General features: G+C 36.2%; 1 protein-coding gene across 38 annotated transcripts in view; it reads left to right on the top strand.

The window, feature by feature from the left end:
- NEK1 (NIMA related kinase 1) overlaps positions 1-12,870 on the top strand; it is a 212,279-nt gene that overhangs the window by 180,322 nt on the left and 19,087 nt on the right. For all 38 annotated transcript variants that reach the window (XM_054683926.2, XM_054683923.2, XM_054683925.2 and 35 more), the window contains one exon: positions 401-648. In XM_054683926.2, coding sequence (XP_054539901.1) covers positions 401-648 — 248 coding nt within the window. The remainder of the gene's footprint in view (positions 1-400; positions 649-12,870) is intronic.

Raw genomic sequence — 12,870 nt, 5'->3', positions numbered from 1 at the left:
CCACCTTGGCTAATTTTATTTTATTTTTTGTGGAGAGAGAGTCTCACTTAGTTGCTCAGGCTGATTTCAAACTCCTGGCCTCAAGCAATCCTCCCACCTTGGCCTCCTGAGGGGCTGGGATTACAGGCATTAGCCACCATGCCCAGCCTTGTGTCTGTATTGTAGAACTTTCAATATAATGAAAGTACATAACAAATTAAATCAACTCTCTGAAGATAAAACATTGTATCCTATTAAAGATTATTCAGAAGGTAATATATTGACACACATATTTTGATTTTATTTTCCTGATATGTGGGTTTTTTGCTAGAATTTGTGTTACATACTGTGCCTTGTCAATATCATTTAGAACTTTAAGTACTGTATAGACTTACCACATAATCTCTCCTTTCTACCACAGAGCCTGGAACCAATGATTCTCAGCACTCTAAATGTGATGTAGATAAGTCTGTGCAACCAGAACCATTTTTCCATAAGGTGGTTCATTCTGAACACTTGAACTTAGTCCCTCAAGTTCAATCAGTTCAGTGTTCACCAGAAGAATCCTTTGCATTTCGATCTCACTCGCATTTACCACCAAAAAATAAAAACAAGAATTCCTTGCTGATTGGACTTTCAACTGGTCTGTTTGATGCAAACAACCCAAAGGCAAGTATGGTCCTCAAATGGAAAATATTATCCATTCGATAACATGTATTATTGTTTTTCTTTTATAAACCATAATATTGAGTTTTAATCTCTTAACACAGACACAAACACACATCCAACAAAAACCTCCATCTTCTGAGCAAATAAATTGCAATTGAGAGTACAACTAGGATAAAGACTATTTCATTGGCTTCCTGTTCAGGATTTTTTTTATAGAGTCTTTTACTTGAGCAAAAAGTCCCTTTATATACCCTCATGCACTATTGCTCTTTCCCACTACCCAACCTGACTTCCATTTTTAGTATCACACTAAGTTTAAGCAATATATCTTAAATAGACAGAGGTGCTATATTGCCTAATTTGTATATAAAAACATTAATAGATATTCATATGCACTTTCTGGTAGAAGTTTTTCAGACCTCTTTTTCTCACTTGCTATTTTTGAATATATGTAACCAATTTTTTCTTATAAAAAATGTCTCTACAGAAAATGTTGAAACGCAGGTAAAAATAAGAAATAATCATTTGTTATATTACTCTTTATATAACCTTTGCATATACATAACTTTTTACCAAAATAAGATTTTATGTATACTCTTTATAACCTTTTCTATTCAATATATATTATGACATTATTGCAAATGCCATTATTACAATACTGTGATGAAAATAGCACTTTGTCATTGTCACATATTCTCTTTATATCATCATAAATAACCACATATTTCATTGAGCTGCTTATCATAATCTTTTTACAAATCTTTTTCTGTTGTCATGCCTTTCCGCTGTAATTTTTGTTGTTGTAATCACACCTCTTATCTTTGTACATATCTACAATTATTTCCCTAAAATAAATTTCTATAAGTGGAATTCAAAAGGTTATATTGTATACTGCCTGATTTCCAAATAGTTTATAGTGCTGTCAATAGTACGTGAAAGTACATCCATTTCTCTGTGTGTTAAATACCACCCACTATTATTATTTACTTAAAAATTGTCTATTTATCAAATGAGTAATGGTATTGATTTGTATACATTTATGTTTCTGTGTTTTACAAATGAGGTTGGGCATTTTTTTTTATTTTAGCCTGTAAAAGAATGAACTGCCTGAATTCTTTAGTCCTTAACTATTTTTTAAATATGTCATTTTGGCCAGGCATGCTGGCTCATACCTAGAATCCCAGCGCTTTGGGAAGCTGGGGTGGGCGGATCACTTGAGCTCAGGAGCTCGAGACCAGCCTGGCCAACATGGCAAATCCCCATCTCTACTAAAAATACAAAAATTAGCTGGGCGTGGTCGTGTGGGCCTGTAATCCCAGCTATTTGGGAGGCTGAGGCAAGAGAATCACTTGAACCCGGGAGGTGGAGGTTGCAGTGAGCCAAGGTTGCAATATTGCACTCCAGCCTGGGTGACAGAGTGAGTCTCTGTCTCAAATAAATAATAAATAGTCACTTTGATTTTCAATTTAATTTTCCAACTGGGTATACTTTCATTTTGTGGAGTATTTTCTTATGCTTATCTTAAATTTAGAGATTATTAAGTTTCCTCATTTATCTAATATCAGTCTTTTGAAAGGTGTGAACTACCAAAACCAATTTATGATCTTCAGAGTTAGAGAGAAAGGCCTATAGATAAGGACTATCATACAATTCATGTACTTTTTTTGTAGTAAAGATGTATAGCCATCTTTAGCTCAGAGCTTCTTAATACCTATTGCCATCTATAAAGTTAATATTCTTTGCATAATACATTTGATTGTTTGATTTTCTTTTATGACCTTAAGAGTTCTATAGAAGAACTTACTCTGGAAGTAACCACAGCAAATTAGAAGCAGCAATGCAGATTTCATGTAGAGGAGTATGAGGAAAAGAGGCAAGCAAAACACTAGAAAATCAAAGCAGTCTGTAGCCATTTAGGAAAAGAACACAAAACCATCCCTGCCCGTTCTATAAATATTTATATAATCTGTTTACTAAGGTGGGATAATTTAACCTTTTATAAGCATGTTTAAAGCTCTTTTTTGCAAATGTTAAGTTATATTACTGGTGGGATTTTTTTCTTGATTGAGGAAATTCCCCTTGTGCTTTGGATCCTACCTCGTCACTCTTCAAGGAACTGACTCCATTAATTTTGCCACTCTAACCCGTGTCATCAACTTTTTCTATAGTGGATCATTTACTCAACATATATGTTCTAATAAATCTCATCAAAAATAGCAAACTTCTTTTGAGCACAGTATCCTTCTTTACTTACGACCCCATTTCTCTATCCCCTTTTGCAACCAAGCATCTTGACTATGTTGCAGTCTCATTGCAGTTTCCACATACGTTCACTTCCCAATACATTCCAGTATGGCTTTTAGCCTGCTCGTCCACTGAAGCCGCTCTGTTCAGATAGTCAGTTACCAGTATGTTGCCAAATTCTCTGCACCATTTTCTCTTTCACCTTTCTTAGCTTTTCTTCTTTCAACAGAGTTCATATGTGCTGTACTTTTAAATTCACTTTATCTGTTGGCTCCCTTTATATTGTACTTTCCTAGTTTTTCTCTGAACTCAGTAGTCACTCTTCTGTCTCCACTGCTGGTGGATCCTACTCTAACAAATTTCTTAAAAATAATGTGTGTTTTTCTACTGTGAAATATGCTATGAATGTCTATTAAGTCAAATTGGTTGATAGTGTTCAAGTCTTCTGCATCTTTACTGATTTTTTAATCTATTTGAACTATAAATTGCTGAGAGAAGATTGAAATTCTTAACTACGCTTGTGTAGAGTCGATTTTCACACTGCTTTCAAGAAGTACCTGAGACTGAGTAATTTATGAAGAAAATAGATTTAATTGACTTACAGTTCCGCATGGCTGGGGAGGCTTCAGGAAACTTAACCATCATGGCAGAAGGTGAAGGGGAAGCAAGGTATATCTTACATGGCAGCAGGAGACAGAGAGAGGGAGAGAGCGTGGGCATGAAGCGGGAAGTGCCACACACTTTTAAATTGTCAGATCTCATGAGAACTCACTCACCATCACAAGAATAGCATGGGGGAAATCTGCCCTCATGATCCAGTCACCTCCCACCAGGTCCCTTCACTGACTCTTGGGGATTACAATTCCAGATGAGATTTGGGTGGGGACATAGCCAAACCATATCAACTTGTATAGATAACTATTTCTTCTTTCAGTTATGTCAGTTTTTATTTTATGTATTTTGAAGTTCTGTTTTGGGGCAAATAAAAATTTAGCATTCTTATGTCTCCTGGATGAATTGATATGTTTATGTTTATGAAGTATCCTTTTTGTTTGATCATGTTGTTCAGTATCCTTACTGATTTTCTTTCTACTTATCAATTACTGAAAAGGAGTGTTGAAATTTCCACTCAGTTGCATTTAAACTGAGAATCAATATGTCTTCTTAATGAATCAACCCCTTTGTCACCATGAAATGAATCCTTTTATCACTGGTCATATCACCTTGTCTGAAACATTTTCTCTGGTTTTATTATAGCCATTCCAGCTTTCTTGTGCTTAATCTTTATATGGTATATATACATTCTTTACTGCTCTTAACCAAACATTTTATATTTAAAGTGGATTTCTTACAGTTAGCATGTTAGTCAAGTCTTGTTTTTAACAAGTCTAACAATCTCTTTTAATTGATTAGACAATTTACATTTAATGTAATTATTAATATCACAACCATATGATTGGGTTTAAACCTACCATTTTGCTATTTGTTTTCTATTTGTCTGATCACTTTTTTGTTCCCTTTTTACTTTTATTCTTCCTTCCTTTGGATTTAGTATTTTTAGCACCTTATTTTATCTCTACTGTTTGTTTTCAAGGTACATCTTTAGCTTAGCATAATCTCCCTTCAAATAATATTATACCACTTCACATATGTCATAAAAACCTTACAACTATAGGCAGTCATGCATCACATAATGACATTTCAGTGAATTACAGACCCCATATACAGCAGTGGTCCCATAAGATTATAATAGAGCGAAAAATTCCTCTCACCACCTAATGACATCGTAGTGTCACAGTGTAGTGCATTACTCACATGTTTGTGGTGATGCTGATGTAAACAAACCTACCACACTGCTAGTCCTATAAAAGTTTAGGACATACAATTATGTACAGTACCTAATGCTTGACAACAATAATAATTGACTGCAGGCCTGGTTTGTGTATTTTTAATACTTTACTTTTTATCATTATTTTGGAGTGTTCTACTTATTAAAAGAAAGTGAACTGTAAAACAGCCTCAGGCAGGTCCTTCAGGAGGTATTTCAGTGTATAGTGTATAGTTAATCACAGGAGATGACAGCTTCATTCGTGTTATTGCCCTTGAAGACTTTCTAGATTGGAGGTGGAAGACAGTGATATTGATGATACTGACCCTCTGTAGGCATAGGCTAACGTGTGTGTTTGTGTCTTCAAGTTTATAAAGTGAAAAGGTTACAGTAAGATAAGGTTAATTTATTGAAGACAGAAAATTTTTAAATACATTTAGTGTAGCCTATGTATACAATGTTTATGAAGTCCACAGTAGTGTACGCTAATGTCCCAGGCCTTCACATTTCACTCACCACTCACTCACTGGCTTACCCAGGGCAACTTCCAGTTCCACAAGCTCCATTCATGGTAAGTACCTATACAGGTGCACCATTTTTAATCTTTTATATGGTATTTTGACTATACCTTAGTGTTTAGATAGACAAATATTTACCATTGTATTACAATCTTCTATAATATTGAGTGTAGTAACATGCTATACAGGTTTGTAGCCTAGGTACAATAGGCTGTACCACATATCCTAGATATGTAGTAGGCTAATACCATCTAGGTTTGTGTAATTACACTCTATGATGTTCACACAATGACAAAATTCCCTAACAACACTTTTCTCGTAATGTATCTTTGTTAAGCAAAGCATGACTGTACTTCCATTCCCGTCCTGCCTGTCCTTCGTGGTATTGTTGTCGGGTATTTTTTCTACCACATGTTATAAATTCCACAATACATTTTTATTATTTTTGCTTAAACATTCGTTTATCTTTTACAGCAGTCAGAAATTGAGAAAGTATTTTATATTTACATGTTTACTATTTCTGACATTTTTTGTTCCTTTGTGCAGAATTCAAGTTTCTATCTGGTATTCTTTTTCTTCCACTTTAAGAACTTCCATTAACACTTCTTACACAGCCCTGTTGATGATGATTTTTTTTTTCAGATTTTGTTTGTATGAAAGTGTTTTTATTTCACCTTCATTTTGAGTGGATATTTTCACTAGATATAGAATTATATTGTCTTCTGGGTTGCATTGTTTCTAAGAAATATGTGAGCTTTCTTATCTTCATGTATATAGAGTATCTTTCTCTCTGGCTTCTTTTACAGTTTCCTTTTTATCACTGGTTTCTAGCATTTTGATTATTAAATGCTTTGGTAAGGGTTTTGGGGAGTAAGGTTTTTGGAGTAAGGTTTTATAGGACTAGCAGTGTGGTAGGTTTGTTTATATCAGCATCACCACAAACGTGAGTAATTCATTAAACTATGACACTACAATGCCATTAGGTGGTGAGAGGAATTTTTCAGCTTTATTATAATCTTATGGGACCAATGCTGTATATGGGGTCTGTAATGTGTGTGTGTTTATCCTGCTTTGGGGTTCATTGATCTTCTTGGACCCTTAGGTTTATACTTTTCATTAAATTTGGAAAAGTTTTGGCTATTATTTCAATTAAATATTTTTTCTCTCTCTCTACTACCTTTTCTGTGACTCCAGTTACATATGTTAGACTCTTTGATACCATTCCACGGGTCACTAAGATTATGTTCATTTTGTTTTCAGTCTTTTTTTCTCTCTGTACTTCATTGTGGATAAATTCTATTAGTATGTATTCACGTTTACTTATCTTTTTTCTGCAATAATATACTATTAATCCCACTCAGTGAAACTTTTATTTCGATATTGTGTGTTTTATCTTTAGAAGTTGTTTTTGTATCTTTCATTTCTCTCCACATTATGTTCGTGTTTATCCTTTAATACTCCATTAAAATAGCTGGCTTAATATCCTTATGTGCGAGTTCCATCATCTCTGTATCTTTTTCTGTTGACTTATTTTTCTACTGGTTATGGATCATATTTTCCTACTTCTGGGTGTGTTTTATAATTCTTTATTTGAAGGTGGACCTTGTGAATATTATATTCCTAGGTCCCTGATTTTTTTGTTATTACTATCTTCCTGTAAAGAGTGTTGGGTTTAAGTTAGTCGAGTTACTTGTGGATCTATTTTACACTTTTAAACTTTGTTTTTAAGCTTTGCTAGGACAAGTGTAAAGTTGTCTTCATTCTAGAGCTAGTTAACTTATTTCCAAGGCATGACCCTCTAGGGCCTCCACTGTACATCACAGGTGATCTTGAGGAAACACCTCCCTCCCGGTCAGTTTGATCATCTCCTACCTGCATGAGCTCTGAGCATTGTTCAGCTTACAACTCCCCAGTTGTTTTGGCCTAGCTTTGTGAAGTTTCATTCTGCATATTCATGGCCTGTGCTCATCAAAGACTCAAGAAAACTACCTTGCAAAGTTTTGAAGTTTTTTTTTGTTTTATTTTAATGAATCTCTCTTTTCTAGTTCTACCTCCCTGGACTTTGATGTTTGTCTCATCAGTCTAGCAAGGCTGCACCCAAAGTCCAGATATTTTCTCCAGGCAGAAAGCCAGTTTCGTGGTAGGGTTTACTTCATTCATTTCCCTTCTCACAGGGATCACAGTCTTGTGCTGCTTATTGTTTAATATCTAAACACAATGTCATGTATTTTGTCCAGTTTTCTAGTTGTTCCCTGTGGGAGTTAAGTCTGGCCATTATTACTCTCTCATGGCCACAGCTGGAAGTCTCCAGAAGATAAATGTGATATTTCAAGGCTATGTCCTGGGCCTTCTCTATTTGCATTTGCTTCCCAAGTAATCTGACCCCAAGGCTTTAAATATAATTTATATGCTGATGATACTCAACTTTATTACTCTAGTTCTTTCCTACAGATTATTCATCTATTTCATCAATCTACTAGTCATATCAACCAATTGTTTCCTAACTTCTCTTCCTAATTCTGTGGCTGCCTGTGTGAAATCCATTGTCCAAATAGAAACCAGAAGTCTTTTTTAGTATTATAAATTATGTCAAATCACAGCCATGCTTAAGACTTCAGTGGCTTTCTGCTGCTTAACTAATATTCAGACTCTTTACCATGGTCTACAAGGTTTCATATGGCATTGACTGCCTCTCTGTCTGACCTCAAAACATTTTTCTCTAGCTCATTCTAACATTTTCCCTTGATACACCAGTCCCTTTCCTGCAGTAGAGTTTGCACTTGCTGTTACCCTGGCCTGAAATGAGCTTCTCTTTGTTCTTTTCAACTGTGACTCATTACAGTCTTTCAAGTGGGGCCTTGGCTGCATTTCCATTTCTAGTAATTGCCATCCCAAGTAATGTCAGACATCATCATCTTGGCCATCAGGTTGGAAAATTACAGTTATAGGACATGCTACTATAGCACATACAGGAAACTCTAATATAGTAGTTGTTAGCTTTTCAGCTTCACTTATTACTGTGATTTTATTTAAAGTATATTCATGAATGCACTTAATCTTTTTTTAATGTTAGAGACAGGGTCTTGCTCTGTCTCCCAGAATGGAGTGCAGTGGTGCAATCATGGCTCACTGCAGCCTCAACCTTCTGGGCTCAAGCAATCTTCCCGCCTCAGCCTCCTGAATAGCTGGGACTACAGGCATGCTTCACCATATCTGGCTAATTTTTAAATTTTTTGTAGAGACAAGGTCTCGTTATGTTGCCCAGACTGATCTGGAACTCCTGGGCTCAAGCAATCCTCCCACCTTGACCTCTCAAAAGTGCTGGAATTACAGGCGTGAGCCACCATGCCCAGCCACATGTGCTTAATCTTAATCTTTGAGTACTTCTGATAACATCTAGACATTTATGTATCTGTGATACCTAATGTGAGGATTGTTAACCAGTACACCAAAGATCTGTCTTAAATAAGATGTACATTAATATATCTTTATGCTGTCAGTTTACTTTGGTGAGTAGTATAAGAAATTCTCTAGAAGACTTTTGTATTTACCTTGAGGATGTTGTTGTAAATCTTATCTACCACACAGTTTGAGAAGGAACAAATAAGTGAAAACACTTGTAATGCATTATGATAATTCCTGTAATGGAGAGATGAGTGTGGGATAGTGGGACCACTAAAGAGGAAATGATTAAGTCTGTCCTAGAACAAAGAAAGATTTCTGGAAAAGTTCGCATGGTGGATAAGACAGAGAACATTTAAAGCAAAATTAACTGTCATGAACATGAGATAGCGCAGTGTGTTTGAGGCATTACAACTAGTTCTTAGTAACTCAGATGTGAAGGAGGTAAGATTCCAGTCATTCTTGTCCTTAAGCAGATGTCCTTAGTTTTCGAATCTGTGGGATCTTTTCCCCGGTTTCTAGAAAAAGTCTCTCTTTTTTCTGAATAAAGGAATACAATGTCTTAAAGACATAAAAGTGGAGCTGTTCTTGTGGCCCAGGTCCTCCCTTGTCCTCTTGCCCCTACCCCGCCCTCCACCTCACAAGCAGTTCCTTAGCCACGTGTTTACAGCCCTAGAATTCTGGGAATATGCTCTGGATCATGATACTAAGGCATTCCTTTAATGTACTTTAAAGGGCTCTTTTTGCAGAAACTAAGATGTAATGACAGTAAACTGAATTACATGTTTAAGCAACCATACAGATAGTAGTTAGTGGCTTAGTTGATCACTGTAAGACTGGCAGTCAGAGTAATGCTTTGATTGCCACCATTCATCAGCAGGGATAGGCCTGGAATAAGCAGTTATTCCAGAAGACTGCCCTTCCTTTTATACTGCATATTTGTTTATACCCTGCTTCAGACCAGAAGAATTGATCACATCCAAATATATAGATTGTACTAGAGAATATGCATTACAAATCAGCAAGCCATTAGCGACTATTATAATAGTTATTAATATTGAGTATAAGATTTGTTTAAATGATAGTCAAAATGAAAAGAGAATTATAAACTATGCCATATTCCCCAGAGGAGAGACATATATAAATTGTTCAGGGGAATAAATCCTTTCCTTGCTTCTTCCCTCTGTAAGGGATTTCTCTACTGGAGTTTTCTATAACAGCCAATAAATTCTGTAACCTGTGATAACTTCAGTACTACTTCTACTGTAAATACAGTAGATGATTTTATAAGGTAGCTATAAAGTGACTTACTAAAATGAGGTATCACACTTGGAGATCACTGAAAGTTAGTTTGGGAAAGGTCAAAATTAAATAGTCTAAAATTGTTGTTTTCTCATGCTTTTGTTTACATAAGGACAGATTCTAGATTACCAAATGAGTTAGCTCTTTGTCTTTGAAAGAGTCACATTTTGCAATATAGCTTTTAATAGATTATTCAGTGGATGGCACTGCAAAGGCATGCCATGCAGTGCTCTGTGTTGTTGGTTGATAACTTTTAAATCCAATGAGGCGGTGATACAATTGATAACCTATAATGGAAAATGACTATAACTCAGACTCTGGTTAGGTGGCCAGCATTTTTGTTAAAGTAGGTTACAGAGCAATTTTTAATCAAAACTAGAACTTCTTCATGAAAACTTTTTTGTTCATTCACCATTTTGTTCATTCACCTTTGATTAATGATCAGTTTGTTTTAAACCATACAGCCTTAACTCTAGAATTTTAATGTGGGTACCGTGAAGAATGTTTGTCTAAAATACAGATTCTTACACCTCACAGCTAAAGGTATTTTTTAATATATCTGGAGCAGAGGTCAGGAATATGCATTTTTGGCACACACCGTAAGTAATTCTGCAGCTGGTGGTCCACATTCCGCACTTGAGAAATACTGCCACTCATCACAGTTGACCTAATTGCAGCCTGGAAAGTGTTTAAAGTATGTTATATGTCAACCCTCCTTGACCGCTAAAAATATTAATAATGCTTCAAAGGAATGTCTAATTTTGAGTGCTGTGCCTTTCTGATGAATTATAATTATGAACACTTTGTCAAATACATTCATAAATATTAAACAAGTTAATTTTCTATATAGGGTTATTGGATAACAACCAATAAAATTTTGGAAAGCGATTACTAATATGAGGTTTACTTCTTGGTGGTAATAAAAAAGAAGTACCAAATTTAAGACCATATTATCAGAGTAATACAGATTATACTGACCTTTCTGTTGTTACTAGTAGGATGTATGACTGTAACGCATTAAAATTTAAGCAAATAGATTCTAGATCAGAAAACAGCCTTGCATTGTTCATAATTATTAATATTTTTTGTCTTGGGAAGTAGCTATGAACTACCATCTAATAAAAGTATACTAATTATTAGTGTAATAGTAGCTGGCTAATAGTATGAATAGTATTCTATATACTGTTCTAGCTGCTTGACATATAATTACTTCTCACAGTGACCCTATGTGACAAATACTGTTTTTGTTCAGACTGAGTCTCGCTCTGTCACCCAGGCTGGAGTGCAGTGGCACAATCTTGGCTCACTGCAACCTCTGCCCTCTGGGTTCAGGTGATTCTTCTGCCTCAGCCTCCCAAGTAGCTGGGATTACAGGCACCCACCACCATGCCCAGCTAATTTTTGTATTTTTAGTGGAGACGGAGTTTCACCATGTAGCCCAGGCTCGTCTTGAACTCCTGACCTCAAGCAATCTGCCCACCTCGGCTTCCCAAAGTTCTAGGATTACAGGAGTGAGCCATCGCACCTGGCCATTAATACTGTTGTCTCCATTTTACGGATGAGGAAATTACAATGCAGAGAGGTGAAGTACATGGTGGATCAGTATAGATTTTGAAGGACGTATTAGTGACATGAAGTGACTGATCTAGTTTCTCACACAGAGACAAAGACTGATTAAAGGTCATTTAAATTTGTACTTTCTCTTTATCACTTATTTATTCATAAAATAACTGTTGCCTGTGGTGAAGTACTTCCTGCATTGCCATCTTATATGAAAACTTGCCTGGAAAACTCTGGAATTTGTTGTAGAGGAATGTGGCATAAAATTTAGGTGTATTTGGGAGGCCGAGGCAGGAGGATCACTTGAACCCAGGAGTTTGAGAGCAGCCTGAGCAACATAGTTAGCCCCCACCTCTACAAAAACATTTTAAAATTAGCCAAGCGTGGTGGCACACACCCACCTCTAGTCCCAGCTGCTTCGGAGGCAGAGGTGGGAGGATCGCTTGAGCCCAGGAAGTCAAGGCTGCAGTAAGCCGTGTTCATGCTGTCACGCTCCAGCCTGGATGACAGAGCGTGACCCTGTCTCAAAAAAAAATTAGCTGTAATATTTAAATATTAATAACTATAGTTTGAAGGAGTAAAGAGTTGCTTTAAAAAAAAAGTGACATAAACTAAATTAACACCACACACCTATGGTGTTAAGTGAACAGAATGGTAGAGTTTATAGCCCACAAATCAGAACAGTCTGAAAAGTTTGGGTCCTTATATTTGTTCATTAAGTGAACTCCATCAAAGAGACATTCAATCTCAATCTCCCTTGCCTCTCTCCTTGCCTCCCTCTTTCCCTCTCTTTCTTCCTCTCTCTTCCTCTCTCTTCCTCCCTCCCTCCCCCCACCACCCCTCTCAGTCTTATTCCAGCAGAGACCTATGGCTCCTGAAACGTAGATAAGACTTTCTCCTTTCTGTTGCCACAACTGTTCTCTGGTCTTGTGGTGATAACTTTTCTATGTTCAGAATTCCCAGAGTCAGGATATTTTTCTTCCCTAAAAGTATCATAAGGCAAAGACTGGATCTATTTTCAATCACCATTATATCCTCAGCATCCAATACATGGTTAATGCCCAATAAATTCTATCAGTGGATAGAATGTATTCATCAGTTAGGGACTTTTTACATGTGGTTGCTTTGTACCTTACCAAATCTAGCTTTGTTTTGATAAAGGTATAGGCAGGCCAAAGAAGTCCAATAGTAGAAGATAATGGTGAAGCATGGTTTAAAGTTCATTCTCTACCGTAAAGCTTTCCTTTTCTTTGTCCTGTTAGGGAGAATTCATCAGTGATGGGTTTTGATTAAAAGCCTTTTACAAGGAGGCTTTTAAAAGTAGAAATCAGTCTAGGGAAACACTGTTCCACCTTCAGAAGAAACAAA

This window comes from Pan troglodytes, chromosome 3 (genome assembly GCF_028858775.2).
Source record: "Pan troglodytes isolate AG18354 chromosome 3, NHGRI_mPanTro3-v2.0_pri, whole genome shotgun sequence".
Lineage (NCBI taxonomy): Eukaryota > Metazoa > Chordata > Mammalia > Primates > Hominidae > Pan > Pan troglodytes.
This window is presented reverse-complemented; position numbering and strand designations above follow the sequence as displayed.